Source organism: Typopeltis vanoorti, chromosome 1 (assembly GCF_054136105.1).
Source record: "Typopeltis vanoorti isolate ZY-2024b chromosome 1, IOZ_Tvanoo_1.0, whole genome shotgun sequence".
Taxonomy (NCBI): Eukaryota; Metazoa; Arthropoda; class Arachnida; order Uropygi; family Thelyphonidae; genus Typopeltis; species Typopeltis vanoorti.
The window spans coordinates 18,871,317-18,890,354 of NC_143549.1; the positions used below are offsets into that span (position 1 = coordinate 18,871,317).

The window sequence follows — 19,038 nt, forward strand, 5'->3', positions numbered from 1 at the left end:
GTGAGCACTTTGCAAGAGTATATCCTCCAGGTGGTGATATTGAAGAAATGAAGCAACCATCAGTTTATACTGGAATTGTGGAGGTGAATAGTCTATTACAGAACATTAATGTGAATACATCTGTGGGATTGGATGGTATACCAGCACGGGTCTTACATGAAGAGGCTAAAGAATTGTCAGTGCCCTTGACCATATTGTTTAATCTGAGTCTTGGGTCTGGTTTAGTCCCGAAGGGGTGGAAAGAGGGGAAAATAGTTCCCTGCATAAAGGAGGATCCAAGACTACTGTTGCAAATTACCGACCGATCAGCATATCAGGAGTCGTTGTCAAGGTCTTGGAGAAAGTAGTCAAGGGAAAAATACAGGAATGGATTGATGAAAATGAGATACCGTATGGGGGACAGCATGGTTTTGTGAAGAGTAGTTCATGCCTCAGTAACTTGCTCAGGTTTTATAACACAGTGACTTCTGAACTGGATAAGGGTAATGGGTTTACAGTGATACTGCTGGACCTGGCTAAGGCCTTTGACAGGATACCACATGGAATTCTAATCCGTAAACTGCAACATATGGGAATGGATATAGGGTTGGTGAGATGGATAGGAGGGTGGTTGATGGAGAGATATTGGAAAGTAGTTTACTCTGGAGTAGATTCTAAAAGACTGCCTGTGACTAGTGGTGTGCTACAGGGTTCGGTTCTTGGACCACTGCTGTTTAATTTGTTCATTAACAATATAGGGAAGGATCTGAGAGGAATGATGCAAAGTTGGGTAGGGCAATAGTGAATGCAGAAGATGTCAAAATTTTGCAGGCTGATTTGGATAGATTGGAGGTCTGGGCTAAGGAGAATGGATGTCAATTTAATGTGGCAAAATGTAAAGTTTTGCATTTTGGAGTGAAAAGATTAGCAGCAGTATATCGCATTGGTGGAACTGTACTCCGGGAGATTGATGAGGCCAGGGACTTGGGAGTGTTGGTGGATAGGAAGTTGAAGTTTAGGGGGCACATTGCAAAAGTGGCTAAATCAGTTCATGAAATCACTTGGATGCTTAAGAAAACTTTGACGAGCAGAGACAAGCAAGTTATTTCCTCTATATCGAGCCTTGATAAGACCCCATCTTGACTATTGTGCCCAGGTTTGGTTACCTAGGTTTCTTCTTGATGGGGAGGAGGTTGAGAGGATCCAGAGGCAAGTGACCATCATGATAGCAGGTCTATGGAATGAACCTTATGAGAACAGATTGAAGATTTGTGGGTTGCAAAAATTGGTTGATAGGCAGAAAAGGGGAGATATGATTAAGACATTCGAATTGTTGAAGGGTTTCTATAGGATTAATTCAGAGGATATTTTTGAGAACAGGACTGGTGGTGGGAGGACTAGGGGGACTAAGGGGCAGGGTGTTAGAGTTAGGTTTTTTCTTTTAGAGTGGTGAATGAGTGGAATAAGCTGCCAGAGTCTGTTGTGGATGCTATGACAATGAATGAGTTCAAGACAAAGTATGATAGATACTGTGTGAATATCGAATAGTTGTGATGGATATGATGTTCAAGGCCTCCCTCGATGAGTCTAAGGACTCCTTGGAGTCGTCCGTAATAATAATAATGGGAAGTCAATGGGTTTGGTAACCTTATTTACTTCCCTTAAGTCCAGTACAAATCTCAGACTATCATCAGGCTTTTCCACTAGTATGTATGGGCTGTTCCACTGAGAGTTAGATTTCTCCATGATCCCTGCCATTTCATATTCTTGAAACGATGCTTGCAATCTCTCCATTTCTTTTATGGGAGTCTGGTATTGCTTAACATGGATGGGAGCAGTTGTGGTGATTTGAGCAGTATGCTCTACTAAATCCATACAGGACAAGGAGGTGATTTCCTCCATAAAAAAACCTTTGAACATTTGGGACACTGCATGGAAGAATTCCTCTATCTCCTTCCTTCCTCAACCAAAGTAGTTAGGCTAGTGGCATTGTTTATCAATTCCTCTTTCCAATTGGAACTTTCTTCGATCAACTTCACCTCTCCAATCTCTAACACCTCACCTGTCTTGCCTCCCGTCGGATATCCTTGCTCCCTAGATCCGAAGCTGGGTTTGCTCTATCCAACAGAGAGATACAGTGCCTCTAGCGAAATTACATGCGAATTGATATCTTTTCAGAAAGTCAATTCCCAGGATCACTTGAGCCCATCATCTCAGGGAGGACAATCAACTCATTGAATAGGAAAAGAAGGCAGAGTGAGAATTACACTTATTTATGTAGTGGTGCAGAGCTCCATTTTTGCTACCCCCGTGAGTTTGACTGGACATGTTAGTTCAATAATATCGTTGTAATCTAGTCCAGTGGCGGCCGGTGAAAATTTTAAGCGGGGGAATCAGTAATGAATTTATTAACAAATAAATTTACATAGTAAAAATTGCTTTATTAAAAATATTTCATCCTCACCACGAACAACACGAATAATAAAAGTTTCATATCAATAGCAATGACAAGGGCAAACGAATATTGGTGTTAGATCGCAGTGCATTTATTTTGTGTAACGATAATTGAAAAAATATAATTCTTTTCATATTTTAAACAGTGACACTCGTCATAATTCAGCCTTGTATCTATAATAAATACATAATTATATGTTATTTTAACAAAATAAAATAATATTGACAAAAAATAGTTCACCATGCACACGCACCAATAATAAACGTTTCATATCTTATAGAAATAACGTGCTTAAGGATACTAAAAATACACTGCCGTTTGGACAGTGTCTGAATGATGTAACATGCAATGAGCGGCAACGAATATTGCCGTTAGATCGCAGTGCATTTGTTTCGTAATCTTAAGTGTTAATCAAACGATTGCAATTATTAACTATTCAATGTCCAAACATAAGCTGTAGACTTTAACATGTTGTATTGCATTTATATAATGTAAGCATTGTTATTATTTATAAACACAAACAAAATTGAAATTTTTAATTTTTTCCTTCGGAGTGCTGCAGTGTCGCAGTGCTTATGTACGGGCCACCACTGATACCCTTTATTGTGCCTCACACAGTTGTTAAGGAATTTTAATTTTCTTGCTCCCTAGTCACCCCAGCAACACTATTTTGAATTTGCTCATAGCGTCAGAAGGGATCTCTGTCAAGAATATGGCTATTTTACCGCCAATTGGTGATAGTGATCATGCTGTACTTTCTTGGGAAGTATCTACTTATATAGAAGCTCTGATTAAAACAGGTTACATGCTGAACTACAAAGCTGGAAATTATGATCAACTTAGGAGATTACTATCTTTGGTCCCATGGTATCAGTTACTGAATGTCAACAATGCATAGGAATCTTTGAAAAAGTGCTTGAATGAGGCAGTATCTCAATGTATCCCTAGTGTTCAAAGAATAAATAGATTGGGAGTGAAATGGATGTGCAACCTTATTAAGCTAGAGATTCACAAGAAGAAGAAGAAGATGTGGAAAGAATATTGGGAGAATAAGAGTGCGAGGAGTTATGAAATATCTAAAGCTCAGGCCAGAAAAGTAATGATTATTGTGAGGAAAGCTAAAACGGAGTATGAAAAGAAATTGGCCATGCAAGCTAAAGGCAATCCAAAAGAATTTTATCATTATGCCACAAGCAAAAGAAAGAATGAATGTGGAAGAATAATTTTATTGAATGCAGATGGTACTCGAGTGTCAGAAGCCAAGGAGATTGTTCAGCTAATGAGTGCTCACTTTGCTAAGATATATCAACTAGGTGTATGTAGCATAGTGCACAGTGCTACTGCTACCTTGGATGAAGTGTTAGAGGTTCATGAAAATGAAGTTGAAGAACTATTGCATAACCTGGGTAAGAATTTGCCAATAGGGACAGATGGAATATCAGCCCGTTTGCTAAAGGAATGTTCAGCCGAATTGGCTAAGCCTTTCACACATTTGTATAACTTGAGTCTCAGCTCAGGAATGTATAATACTTCCATTGTACAAGGGTGGCGCAATAACTGATATGTCTAAGTACTAACCTGTCAGTATCTCTGGTGTGGTAGTGAAGATTTTAGAGAAGTTGGTAAGAACTCACATACAGAAATGGGTAGACAAACATGCTATACTCTGCAAGGAACAGCATGGGTTTACTAAAAGAAGGTCATGTTTTAGCAATTTGCTCATATTTTATAACAATGTTACGGCCAAGTTGGATGAAGGGAATGGATACACTATGATAATATTGGATTTTTCTAAGGCATTTGATAGGATACCACACGAAAGGCTGTTGCATAAACTGGAGAAAATAGGATTGGAATATATTCTCTTGACTTGGATCGGGGGATGATTAACAGACAGATATCAAAAAGTTGTATACAGTGGTGTGAATCTACCAGATTTAAGGTAACCAGTGGTGTACCTCAGGGTTCAGTCCTTGGGCCATTATTGTTCAATCTATACATTAATGACATCAGGCAGGGTCTATCATCAGATGTGCAATTGTTTGCTGATGATGCAAAGATAGGCAGGGCAATCAGGGATGCTACTGATATTCAGCAATTACAAAATGATTTGAATAGACTGGAAATTTGGGCAAACGAAAATGGCAGTTAATTTAATCTTAGTAAGTGTAAAGTTATGCACTTCGGCATAATTAGAGTTCCAGCAGCATATTATATTAGCAGGATTATGCTACAAAAAAACTGAAGAGGCAAAGGATCTTGGCATATTAGTGGATAGGAACTAGGTGTCAACTAGGTGTATTCAGTTCAGAGGTCACATAGCAAAAGTTGCAAATACAACTCAGCGGATAATTGCAGTGTTGAAGCGAACTTTGACATGTAAAGATAAGGAAGTCATTTTGCCTCTTCATAAGGCTTTGCTAAGACCAAACCTGGATTGTTGTGCATGGATTTGGTCTTCTGGGTCCAAGTGGATAAAGAAGCTGTGGAAAGGATGCAAAGAAGAGTTACAAAGCTTATATTTGGATTATGGGATTTAGATTATGAGGACAAATTGTGAGGATGTGGAGCGCAGACTCTGGTTAATAGGAGAAAGAGGGGTGATATGCTAGAGGTCTATAAACTTTTGAATGGGTGTTATAGGATTTCAACTGATGAAATTTTTCGTTATATGGAAGGTGGGGGGAGAGAGAGCACGGAAGCATCCATGGAAGTTAAGTTTGTTCACAGTCAAGAAAGGGGTAAGAGCTAAGTTTTTCTACCAGAGAGCAGTGAGTGAGTGGAATAATTTGCTGTTAGGGGTAGTGAGTGCATCTAGTGTGAATGAATTTAAGGGAAAGTATGATAGCTGGTTTGGGTGATTTTATAGCCTCCCTCGATGAGTCCTTGGCTCCCTGAAGGTCTCAGATAACAATATTTTTAGTGTGTTTAAATTGCCAACACACCAAAATCTACTTCACATTAGAACAGGAATCTAAGGACTGTCTGCTCTTCCTAGATGCACTAGCCACATGCTATTCTCATGATTCATTATGTTTTTCTTTTTATAGAAAACCTACACATACTGGAAGATATTTGCACATCGAGATCATTCAGCTCAACAATATAGTATCCTAAAAACACCAACTCACTGAGACAGACTTATCTAGCTCAGTAAGTTAGTGATAATGCTCTTACCATTGAACTCACTTAACTTGCACAACACTTTTTTAGCCAATGACTGTAATCTCCAAAAAATAGAAAAAAAATACTATATACTTTCCTGAAATCTCTTTTATCACCTAATACATATAACCACAGAAAAACTGTTCCCATCCAATATCAGGAGTACATTAATAAATATCAGATCCTTGCCAAATCTAAAACATATATCAAATTGGCAACTCTCATATATTCACCTAAGGACAAACTCTCCTTGATCACAACCAGGAGTATATGAAGTGCCTTTTACTTGTGACCTGGCTTACTATGGACAGAAAAGAACTTCTTTCTTGGAGAATATCAAAAATATGTTTAACATCATCATTATCGCAAGTTGAGACTGAGACTCAGAAACCTTCCATGCCAATCCTATTCCATTAGCCTGGACATCAGAGTATTTACAGCAGGTTCTTGTTAGAGTCTAGACAGATCTTATGAAGACAAGAACCCATATTTTAATACTGTTGCAGTCTCTTGTTTAAAAATATTTTGCATGAGTGGACTTTTGATTTTTTGGAGCCTGAATTATGAAATGCAGATAAATGGATTCCTGAACAGAGTTTGTGTCTTTTTAAAAAAAAACCATGCCAGCTTTGTTGTTGATGATTGTATTATCATACTCATCAGTTTCAAATTTTTTGGTTATGAAAGAATAATGGATAATTAATATCCTTTCATTCAGCTTCATATTGCAAATTGAAGCTTTCTATTCAACAAATTTTAATTCACACTCCGGCTGAGAGTCCACTTATGCAAATTACAACTTTCTTTAGGATTGCTTGTTTGTTGTGGTATCGAAAAGAGTTTCTTTACTATCATGAGTTTTCTTTCTGGTCTTATGAGACCCAGAAATTTGAAACAGCTGTCAGACTAGTGAATCTTGCAAAAGCACTAATGAAAGGCAAACATATATAGATCACCTGAGAGTTTGCTGTCTTACAGGGTGTTCGGGATAAATTTGACAGTTTCGTAAGGAAAAAGAAAATCTTCTTTGTATCTATTAAATTTAATGAATTGACAAAAAAACATTACAGGCAGAGTTAATTACAATACTATCAACAAGATTTACTCAAAATAACCACCATTAGCATCGATCACAGCTTCAATTCTGCTTCGGAACCTCGAACAAGCTGATGCTACAGTCTCCCTGGGAAGGGCCGCAAAAACTGTTTTAATTTTATCCATTAACTGGGCTTTTGTATTACTGGAAGTGCAATTGGTGTCTTTTTCAACTGCGCCCCATACAAAATAATCCATGGGGTTAAGGTCTGGGGAGTTTGGAGGCCAAACATTTGGACTGGTGAAGTCGTAGAAATTTTCAGACAACCATTTTTGACTTTTCCCAGAGGTGTGGCAAGGGGCCGAATCCTGCTGCCATACATACGGCCCACCATTGGCTACCCTTGTTATCCAGGGCTTGACTACAGTTAGCAACTCCACGAACAAAGCCCGAATTCCAATGCCAGGGTTCTTCAACACCTGTTCCTGCAGATTTGCGAGGAATTCTGCTGTACGAACGCAATCAGATCGTCTGCTAGGGATCTTTCTTCCTGCTACATCCTCGTAGTCACCATTGCAAGTCTCTAGTTCATGCCTGATTGTTTTTACTGTATTCAGGGAGCATTGGGCAGCAGTCGTAATATCCTTATTTTGATGGCGGGCACGAATCATCATGATACAAGTTATTCTCTTCCATGATTCAGGTGGGTTCCAGCTATCCATCCTTTCTGACATCTTGTATATGAATGAAGAAGGGTCCAAACTTTTAAATGAAGAGAAGTGTGTGTTAATACATGTAACTTACGGAAAAATATAATTAATTATAAATATGTCAAATTTATCCCGAACACCCTGTATAAGTAGTGTAATATTAAGGTAACTCCAATGCTATATTCTTGTGAGTTCTCCTCTCAATTCTGAAAGTTTTAAGCTTTGAAATATTTCGCTGTGCAAAAATAAGTTATCTTTGAACTGTAATTAACAATTTTATTGCCTTTTATTTTAATTTTTTTTCCATTGTGTTTTTTGTTTAGGTCTTTGATGGAAGAACAAATCTGGGATCTTGTCTAAAGGTAGACATTAATCTTTTCTGTTTTGCTGGTTTTTATATTCTTCATGTTGGGAATGTAATGCAGTTAACTTGGAAAAAGGGCTTATTAATATAAAATTACAGTATTTAAGCACCATGGATTTGGTGTTAGGTGTTTATAGATATTGTTGTTCAGTGAAAGAGCAAATATAGGTAGTTACAAGAACTAGGCATGACAGTTTGACATATGTACTAAGCCAGGAGATCAAGATTGTTGTCAGAGTGATTATAGAATCTGGTTTGATGAATCAGTTTGAGCTGCTTGGTTGAATCAGTATTTTAAGGGTTATTCAAATAAAAGTAACAGTCCAGTTTTTTATGACTTCCACTCACAAAAGGTTGTGAGCCTAAAGCATGTTGTTACTGTGAGCAAGCTAAGGATATTTTTTCAGTTTTTTTTTAATTAATTAAATTAAATTAAATTTAAATTTTATTTTATTTTTTAAAATGTAACAAACAAGGCTGGTAGAAGGAGAAAGAAAGCCGACTAAGTGTTATACAGCCATGGTGAGGAAGTCAGAATTGGATTATGGAAAAACAGTTAGCCTTTAAACGAAAGAAAATCCTACAGAATTTATTTGCTGTATGGCAAGTGAAAGGAAAAATCATGCAGATCAGTGAATATTGATAGAAAAATGTCAGATTATTAGACACACATATTCACAAGAATAAATAATAAATAATTTCATTATTGCAAATATTTTGATCAGAAACTAACTGGCCACCATCAGTGCATGAGCATAATTGTAAAGTGAAACTAGAACAAAAAATGTTAATCCTGTTTACAAAACTGAGCCACATGTTGGAATGCTACTATATAGATGGTTACAAAATAAAATATGGTTTGGATGTAAAGCTAAAATTAAAATGATTTGAATTAAATCCTTGACACATAACAACCAGCTCACCATAACTAAAGCAGACAAAGGAAAAGCTGTGGTAATCATGGATGCTGCTGAGTACAACAGAAAAATTTCCCTGCTATTACATAATCAGATCACTTACCAGGAGATTACTCAGAACCCTACCACTACCAAATCAGTAAACTTAATTCCTTACTCAACAAAGTTATCAAAATGGATCTTCTGATCCATTTAGAAGAATGCCAAGTTTCTATGGCCTGCCAAAAAATCCTTAAGGAAGGAGTCTCACTCAGACCCACATTTGATTGTATAGAAGCACCCCACATTGCTAACTAAATTCCTAGCTCATCTTTTAAGCTAACTTATAGGTGATGCGTGACACCCTCTATGAAAAATTCATCAGAATTTCTGGGAAAGAAAAAACCTTATCCTTCAGCAATCATGGTTAGTTTGGCATTCAGTCATTATTTACCACTGTACTTCTGGTTGGCACTCTCTGACTGTTATCAGAAGAATTCTCTCCAGTCATTGTCAAACTGTTCGACTTTGCACTTAGGCTATTTCATCTGCAGAAACTAATTTTTCAAAGAGATTAAAGGAAATTCATGGGAAGTCCTGTCACCTGCACCTGCCAATTTCTACTTAAAGCATCATGAAGACTCCCTATTTTCTTCGATACAACCTCAACCTTCCTTTTTGGGATAATATGTGAATGATGTGTTTGTCATCTGGTCAGACTTAGAGATATCACTACCAATTTTCTTAACCAAAATCAACAGCCTACAATAGTAGAAAAAGAAAAGCGTGTAAAATTTGCCTTCCTGAATGTCCTTTTTGGAAGTTTTTTCCACTTTGTTAGACTATAAATTATATATTTAGTTTAATCCTTTATCCAAGTGTAAGCAACAAAGTTTGCACCTGAAGTATCTTCAGGACTGGGGCAACTCATAACAACAAAGACGGACTAAGTTCTCATTACTACCCAGACCGGTTTCAACCTTTATTGAGGTCTCTTCAGTGGGAGCCAGACCCAGAGTTGCCTCAGTCCTGAAGATACTTCAGGCACAAACTTTGTTTGCTTACACTTGGATAAAGGATTATACTAAATATATAATGGATGTCCTTTTTATCTGTATCCCGTCTGGAATACTTACAACATTGGTTCACCTTAAACCTATCTTCACATGCCACTACATAGAACAAGATTCAGCGATCATCTATCTAAGGAGGAGAAAAAAAAATAGGCATCTTCAAATCTTTTCCCAATAGAGCACATGTAATCTGCTCCAATGCCCAAGCACTCTGACAAAAACTGAGTATCATCCAGTAGTGCATCATACTACAAATGACTTCAACTTAAGTGCATCATGGACACCTACAAGCCCATTCCCAAGACTCTTAACTTAAGATAAGTTATTCTCCCATAAATATCAGGCATCTTAGTGATGATTGCAAAGATCGTGAAAAGATTCAGTTCAGTCTCTACATTCTTCTCTATCAACAAAAGCTCCTTCTGGTTATTACCATCCATGAAAAATAAGTAGCCTCTTCTCAACTTGCCTGATGTTTACTAGGTTCAGTCAGTGTCTCCATTTGTACTTTGGACAAACAGGATGTTGTTCCGAAAAATGACTACAAGAACAGCAGTCTTATATCAACAAGAACAACCTAAAAAAAAATCTGGCCATGCAGTGGACCCTAATCAGAATGTCCTATGGTCTGATACTTGCCTTTTACATTGGTCCAGGTTTGGGTTTGAGTAGTTATTTAAAGAAATGCAGTAGTACTTCTATGCAAACCAAACTTAAATTGGAATGATTGCCTCTCTGTGGCCAAGTTGGAGGGTGTTATCCTCATAAATGGAAAGCAATAATGTGCTCCCCTTTCTGTTTTTTAATAATTAATGCTGTGTCACTCTGTCATTCAATTATTTATCTAAATTTTGTTAATTTTTGTTTCGGTTCATTTCAATTTTAGCTTTAATTGTTATCTCATCATTTTCTTTGGTAACCACCTGTATGGTAGCATTCCAGTACATGGTTTAGCTCTGTAAATAGGATTAACATTCTTTGTTATAGCTTCACCTTGTGATTATGCTAATACACTGATGATGAGCAGTTAGTTTCTGGTCAGAATATTAGTAATCATAAAATTATTTATTCTTGTGAATACATATGTCTAATAATCTTTATTATGTGACAAGTGCCATTATAAACTCATCAGATTTTTTAGAGATTGCTGAATTGTTAATTGGAGCATATGCTACATAAGTTATTGTATATGTCCGAAATAAACCCATTGGTAATCTGGATTTTGAAAAAGAAACCAGATAAAGCAGGTGGGGGAGAGATGGTTGGGGAGATGATTTAAGAGTTATTGCAATAGCTTGATAGTTTTAAATACAGCTGTGGAATCGGATCGTAAAATTCAATGCAGCGTAAATTTTTCCATTTTTTTATTGCATCGACTTTTACAGGGATCACATCCAAAATTCACAAAAGTAAAATTGTGATTTTCTATGTAAATAATACAAAAAGCTCACATATTAAAACCCAGAGGAATTAGGATGATAAATTATGTAAATAGAAGATGTATGAATATGTTAAGTTCAAGGACAATGCCTTAGAAATCTGAAATATATTGTAATTTTCTGTGTAAGTGATACTAAAAGCCCATGTATCAAAACCCAGAAGAATTGGCATGATAAATTGTGTAAATAGAAGATTTATGAATATGTTAAGTCAAGGGCAATGCCTTAGAAATTGAAAATATATTGTAATTTTCTATGTAAGTAATACTAAATGCCCATGTATTAAAACCTAGAGGAATTAGTTTGCTAAATTGTGTAAATGTAAATTCAAGGGAGCCTTAGAAATCAGAAATATATTGATGTTAGTATTTAGTATAAAATGTGAAAGAAACCTGCCAGTCCGATACTGCCTTCAAAGGTCAGTGTTAAAAAGGGCGGCATGCATCTAACATGGCTATGCCATTCCTTTAATAAGGTTAAATGTGCACTTCAGGGAGAACTAGAAGTTTAAGAGGAGGTCAAGCGTTTGCGCAGGAAAGTTTGGGGGTCTCAAACCTTCGTCCAGGGTCCCACGAAAACCGAATTTAAGGCATCATAGAAAAATTATCGACACCAGGAGAAGAGAAAAAGAGGAGAGAGTATCGTCGATTCATGACTTTCATCCCTTTCGGATGATTCTGAGACGGACAGCCCCAAGAGCTGATTAATTATCATGGGAGCAGTGGAGCTAGACCTAATGCATTGACAATGGAACAACCTGCATGAAGCCTCGACCGTCAGACCTTCGCCCAAGTCTATAATGCTGGGAAAATTGTGCTCCAGGTTCCGCCAGCCATTCGTCGATGAAATGTCAGTGTTTATGAAATCTCCAAGTGAAAGCCCAAAACCTGATACAGAAAAGAAACCCGGGAATCTGTAAAGAAAATGTGAACAACTGCACTATAGAGAAAAGGACGTCTTGTGAGTTTGTTTTCAGTGTAATTTTATCTGTGTTATGAGAGACTGTTTTAGAAGGACAGATAAGTTTATAGAGTTACTATATATAGTGTGGAAATAGTTTGCATAAAGAGAAGTGAAACCTGGAATTTATAGTTAACAAGACGTGATAATTCCAAAATTGTGAATGGGCTGATAGTTTTCTCTTTAAGTTGTTTAATGATTTGTATTATGTTGCATGCTTATGTAAATGTTCTAAAGGAAGTTTTCCTCTAAAGTGTTAAACTAAGAGTGGAGTAAGAAGTAGTGATTCATTAATGTGTAAATTGTATGATTGTTTCGGTATAAATAGACATGTTTGTTTTATTTACAAAGAGTGCTTCCTGATCTTTAACGCAATGCACTGTTTCCAACTAAACGTGATCCTGTGAGCGGGGAGTTTACAATAGCTACGACTCAAAGTTAAGTGTTAGCCACGACTGTAAAATATAAATAAGAAGGACCTTAAGATAGAAAGCGAACTTTACTGGAAGTATTGATATTTCTTATACCACAAGGAGACGCTGGTGGCACAGTCATTATATCAAAAATAAATTTCTAGTGATCTCTGGTATAAGTAAAGAATGCTGAAAGTAGAGTAAAGAGAGTAAAGATTAATAAGTGTATAAAAGGAATGGAATAAAGTTAATAAAGTACATGAAAGGATTAAATAAAGTTAAAGAGGAATTAAAAGGGAATAGATAAAGACATAGAAGAAAGAAATTAATGATAAATATAGAGTGAAGATAAAATAGATTGAAGGGATAGTGAAGAATAGAGATATAGAAGAAGCAAATCGAAAATTAGAAGAAAATAGTAAATTAAATATAGAAGTAAAGTTAAGACAAAGGAAATTAAATAGAGCTTCAGTTTACAATAATACAAATATAGCCTCATATTACAATGGCACAAATAGCTATACAGATTACAATAGGTAACAAAGGAATCCCTTTTACAGATGGTATATTAGAAAATGAACTCAGAATGCGCAAGAGATTTAATAGTACCTCTGACTTATTCAACTTGAGACTCGACATAAGCAAAATTCTGAATGAATGGAAGGAGGCAAACATAATTCTGTTATTTTATTTATTTATTTTTATTTTTTTTTTTTTTTGAGAAAGAAACCGAATGATGTGGCAAGATAGATAGAGGCATAAATGACTTAAGTTATTAAAGCTATTATACTTTCTTGATTTAAACACAGCTGTAGAAATGGATGGTATATTAGAAATTAAGCTAAGAGTATGCAGGAGATTTAATAGTGCATCTGACTTTGGTTATTCAACCTGAGTCTCAACATTACCAAAACTCTGAATGAGTGAAAGGAGGAATACATAATTTGATTATATAAGGATGAGACTAGAGCATAACCAATTCTAGATAAATCAGTATCTCTGCATCCTGTTGTAACCAGATAACATATTAATCCTTTATAGAAAACAGCATGGCTTGGCTTTGTTAAAGGTTAGTCTAGCTTAAGCAGTTAGCTCACATTTTACTGAATAACTGCAGAGTTAGATAAGGGGAAAGGTTATACAGTAGACTCCTGATATGAATATCTGCCATTTTGGGAATTTTCTTGTAATTTCTTTAATTCCCCTCAAAAATACTAGAAAATTTATAGACCAAGCATTGTCTCAAATTTACCATGTTCTGTTTGGAGTTGCTCTTTACTTAATGGTGAATTTATTTTAAAACTCGATTCGTGAACTTGAAAACAGTACTGTATTTATAATATCTGTAATATATTATCATGGCTTATTCTGTTCTTAACCCTTTAACTGCTGATTTTATATTCTACTGACATTGTCCCTTGTGCTGAATTAATTTTGCAAAAAATTTATAAATAAAATCAATTAAAATTCTTACTGAAGTAAGAAGTCTGGACAGCATCATACATTCTTGATATATGTTCACTCACAAAAATGGAAATAACAGTGTTTTATAAAATTTGCATAATCAAGGGGTGTCCACTTGATTATGCAAATTACACACATTAATTTATGTAGAAATTAATCAAAATATATAAAGAGCACTATTGTTTACAACACAGTTATTACTAAGCCTACCAAGTGCCAGGGTATGAAAATCCTAAAAATTTAGCATGGAATGATATTTTTCAAAATGGCTGTACACAGAGTCTAACATCACATTTGGTGCACATACTGGCTCTCATGACGCTTTTTCTGCTCAAGAGTAGTATTGGAACAGACATGACAAACTCAAGCTGCATTCTTCTTCTTCTCAGTAGAAGGTACAAGAGAAGGGAAATGCCTTTCTTTGAGATGCAGTGGTTGATCTCCAGGTGATGGACGTCCTTTCAACCTCCCTGTTGTTCTGGGTATATGGTACTTTTGAATTATTTCCCTGATAAGCATGAGTTGGTAGTCTGCTAAGTTTGTGTTTTTTTCCAAATTTTACATTATAGAGACAGTAGGAATTTAGAGTATCATATCCAGAAGGTGGAAAAATAGTTTTTTGTAATAGCTAGAAAAATGTAAAGTTCTTGAGGGGTGGTGTTTTTCCACTGCTTTAGTCGTGAAGATGGTGTAGATGGCCTATTATTTGTGGTGAAGGTATGAAACTTGTTTGTTTCGTCAGCTATTGTTGTCATTAGTTCTATGGTAAAAAAATTGTTCAAAAATATCTAAAGCTGAAGAATCATCAGTGATATTACCTGTGATTATTCCTGAATTATTGCTATCAGATTCGTGTACACTTGGAGTAAATGCATCATCACGCCACTTGAACAATACATCTTCGGTACGCATTCGCTTACGCACATTCGTATCGAGACTTTTGTCACTATCTTGCTTACTTGTAACACTTATATCACCAGGATCTTCTTCATCTGAAGTACACAGTTCACTTAACTCGGACAATTCTTCTTTCACCTTACGTTTGTTGTTAACAATTCATCAGTTTGATCATCAGTAAGATAACACGGATATTTACTGGTAGACACCATATTGTGACATCCCTGAAATCCCCACAGTCACGTGGTTTATGCATCATGCTTCATATGATCAGTTGCACCCGTTCAAATTTTTCATTTTAGATGTCATTCAAGGACAGAAACCCAAATCAAATACACTTCAATTGGTTGGCAATAGATGGAGAAAACCTACCCGCAAAGTTTGAATATCTTATGACGATTCTTTCCATACTAAAAAATTGTCTGAATATGGGAGGCTCGCCAACTGTACATTTACGAGCTCAGCAAAGCAGGCATGTATTTCTGAGCCCATAATAATATGTTCTCAGCAGTTAAAGGGTTAAACACTATGTGGTTTTAATAAATTTTTTTTCTTTAAAATAAAAAGTAAAGCCTGAAACATGTCTAGTCTTAGAGAAGTACTGATGAAAATGTTGCTAAAAGATTGCAGAAGTTTATAATGTTAGAAAAAAAAATATTGAAGTTATCAGAAGAATGCAGAGTGGGATCCACCACTACTGTTTCTGGGAAGCAGCATGTAAGCCTCCCCTCCCACCCACCCACCCACCACCACCACCACCTACTATAACAACAATCATGAAAAATGCTAATAAAATTAAAAAGACAGTGGAAAAGGAAAATGTAAAAAGTTTTTTTTTCTTGTGGTTATAAATTAAAAAAACAAAGAAATTATATTCTTGTTTAATCCATTTTCCAAATATAAGCAAACAGTGCATATGTATGATGTTTCCTCTTGACTTCATTACTTCAACCTTGGTATCCCTTCTGTTTCTGGCTCTCACTGATGACACCTCAGTAAAGGTCAAAACATAATGCTTAGCATTATGCACACCCAAAAGGATATGTGTTTTGTATTATAGGATACTGAGGCAAAGTCATTAGCTTCTATACAAAAGAATGAAGAAACTTCATGTGCAAACGTTGTTTGCTTACACTTAGAAAAAGGATTAAACAAGAATATAATTTCTTACTTTTTCAATTTAATGTAAGAAGGAAACTTTTACAACTTTTGGCATATATTGGACTGACTGCATGATCGTGAACTTGCAGATAAGTCATTGTTTAATATTGATTTAATCATATTTTGATAACTAATGAATGTAGTATCCTTGTATATGACTGTGTGGTTCAGCTCATTTATTTATTTTTATATATTTATATCATATACAATAGATCAGTTGTGTTTTTCATGGTGCAAATGTGAGCTAGAACAACGGCAGCCTAGACATCAATATGCAGAGGGTTTGACAAGAGGGATTTTGTGAAATGTACTGTGTGTGTGTGTGTGTGCGCGCGTGTGCATGCACGTACTCGCTTGCTATGTGTTCATTGCCAAGAGAAATGGGATTACAGTCTGAGATTGGCAGTGAAAAGAGAGAGACAGGGGAGGGAGGGTCATCATAGATGTTTTAAGCCAGAAATGTGAGACTTGTCAAAAGCAAGAAAATGAAGTAGCAGAAGTTGGTTCTGAAAGCTGTGAAACTGAAAGTATTGGAGTGAATAGAATTCTGGGTGTAAACAATGGCAAAAGAAATGTGAAAGAGAGTATAAATGATGTGGTTGAAAGTAGCAGTATGATAGTATAAGTGAAAGTTAAATGACCAGATTGTAAGATAATGAGTGTGATAGGTGGTGAGTATGAAAGTCAACAAGAAAGTAACACAGGATATGAAAGGGATGCTTAAGGTCAAAGCTATATAATTGGTAGGACACCTCTATGTATCCTTTTAAGGAATGCAGAGAACTGACCAGAGCTTCTACCTTAATGTCCAGTCCTCACCTTCTCATGGTGTGCCCTGTTAGGATAGGCTGACAATTTGGAATTTAGACAACCAAATTGTATTCTTATTGGCTTATGAATGTTGGCTAGGGCATCACCTGGTTAAACAAGGCCCCATTGTTTTCATCAGGGAACCAGGGCAGATAACACAAAATCAAGCTATTGGAATAAATCCCAGAATGCATCCTAACTTAACATCAGCAGAGCTCTAGATTGGTACTATCAATGTAAGAAGCATCAATGGAAAAAGAAATGGAACTAGCAGAAGAATTAGATAAGTACCAGATCAGCATATTAGATGTGACTGAAAAAATAGAATAAAAACAGGTGAGATCTTTATAAGCAGCAAATACAAAATGTTATATTCAGGAAACAACAATCAGGGAAAGTAGAAAGTAGCTATTGTATTGAACACTAAATATGATAATCTTGAACGGCAGGGAATATAAAGTAGTGATGTGGCCAAATATCAGAATGGGGAACTGGACAATGAGACTTATTTGTGCCTATGGTCCCATAGAATGTTCTGGTAAGGTAAGTGGAGGAATTTTTTGAGGCTTTAGAGAGAGTAACTGACACATTAAAAAAGGAAATGTTGGTATTTGTTGGACATCTAAATGTATTTATCAAAATGCAGAGAGGGAAATGATTACCAGACACGTAGGAATGTTTTGGAAAAATTTGGAGAAAGCACAAATCTAATAATAATGGTAATGATAATGGTAGATACCTGCTAGATTTCTCTTCAGGACATGGATTAGTTATTACTAATACCACTAACATCATGTTCCAACATAAAAATGTGCACAAATTCACATGGAGAGAAAATGCAAGAAATAAGCAAAGTCTCGTTCACTGTGTTATAGTTATTATTATTATTATTATATGAGATATTTGGGGGTGCTTAAGGGTCAAAGCTGTATAACTGAGAGGAGACCTCCACATAGCCTTTAAAGGAATGCGGAGAACCGACCAGGGCTTCTGACCTAATGTCCAATCCTCACCTTCTCGTGGTGCACCCTGTTGGGTATCTACTTGGATACTGAACGAACGAGGATGGGCACTGGCAATTTGGGATTTAGCCAACCAAATTGTATTCTTATTGGTTAAACCAAAATAAAAAATGATGGTACAACATGAAAAATTTCATGCCGGCTGGGGCGTCGCCCGGTTAAACAAGGCCCCTGTTTTTTTCACCAGGGAACCAGGGCGAACAGCGAAAAGTCAGCTACTGGAACAAATCTGAAAACAAACCCCAACTCATCATCACCAGAGTTAAAGATCGGTACTATCAACGCGAAGATTGAATGGCAAAGAAATAGAGCTAGCTGAGGAATTAGATAAGTACCAGATCGACACAATAGGGTTGAATGAAAAAAAAAAAAGAGAAAAACTGGTGAGATCTTTCTGAGCAATAAATACAAAATGTTATATTCAGGCAATGACAGTCAAGAAAAAGGAGGAGTAGCCATGGTATTCAACACAAAATACGAGGCTAATCTTCTTGAATGGCAGTCAGTCTCAAGTACAGTAATGTGGGCTAATATGAGAATGGGGAACTGGACAATGAGACTTATTTGTGCCTATGGTCCCACACAAGGTTCTACTAAGGTAGAAGTGGAGGAATTTTTTGAGGCTCTAGAGAAAGCTACTGACACAGTGAAAATGGAAAAGTTGGTCCTTGTTGGGGATCTAAATAGCAGAGTAGGAAGTGATTGTCAGACATACAAAAATGTTTGGGAAAAATTTGGAGAAAAGAGCAAAGCTAATAATAATGGCAAATATCTGTTGGATTTCTGCTCAGAACATGGACTGGTTATTACTGACACCATGTTCCAACATAAAAATGTGCACAAATTCACATGGAGAGAAGAGGCTAGGAATAAGAAAAGTCTCATTGACTATGTTATTGTTGATAGTGATGTTTTCTCCCTGGTGCAGGACACCAGACTCTACATAGGATTTGAAATTGGAAGTGATCACTATTTAGTCTAGAGCAGGATAAAATTGAATTTCATATTGAAAAGAATAACATGTAAGAAAGTTTTAAAGTGAATAAAAGTTGAGCAGCTCTCAGATGTGAACTGTAGACTAAAATACACAAAGATTATTGAAGAAAAAATGAAAGAGTCTGAGAACAGGAATCAAACCTTGGAGATTCAGTGGGAAACGCTGAAGAAAACATTGATTGATTCTGCCAGAGAGGC

General features: G+C 36.2%; 1 protein-coding gene across 5 annotated transcripts in view; it reads left to right on the forward strand.

Moving 5' to 3' along the window:
* Fancd2 (Fanconi anemia complementation group D2) overlaps positions 1-19,038 on the forward strand; it is an 883,021-nt gene that overhangs the window by 777,421 nt on the left and 86,562 nt on the right. For all 5 annotated transcript variants that reach the window (XM_090413132.1, XM_090413256.1, XM_090413216.1 and 2 more), the window contains one exon: positions 7,669-7,707. In XM_090413132.1, the coding sequence (XP_090269258.1) occupies positions 7,669-7,707 (39 nt within the window). The remainder of the gene's footprint in view (positions 1-7,668; positions 7,708-19,038) is intronic.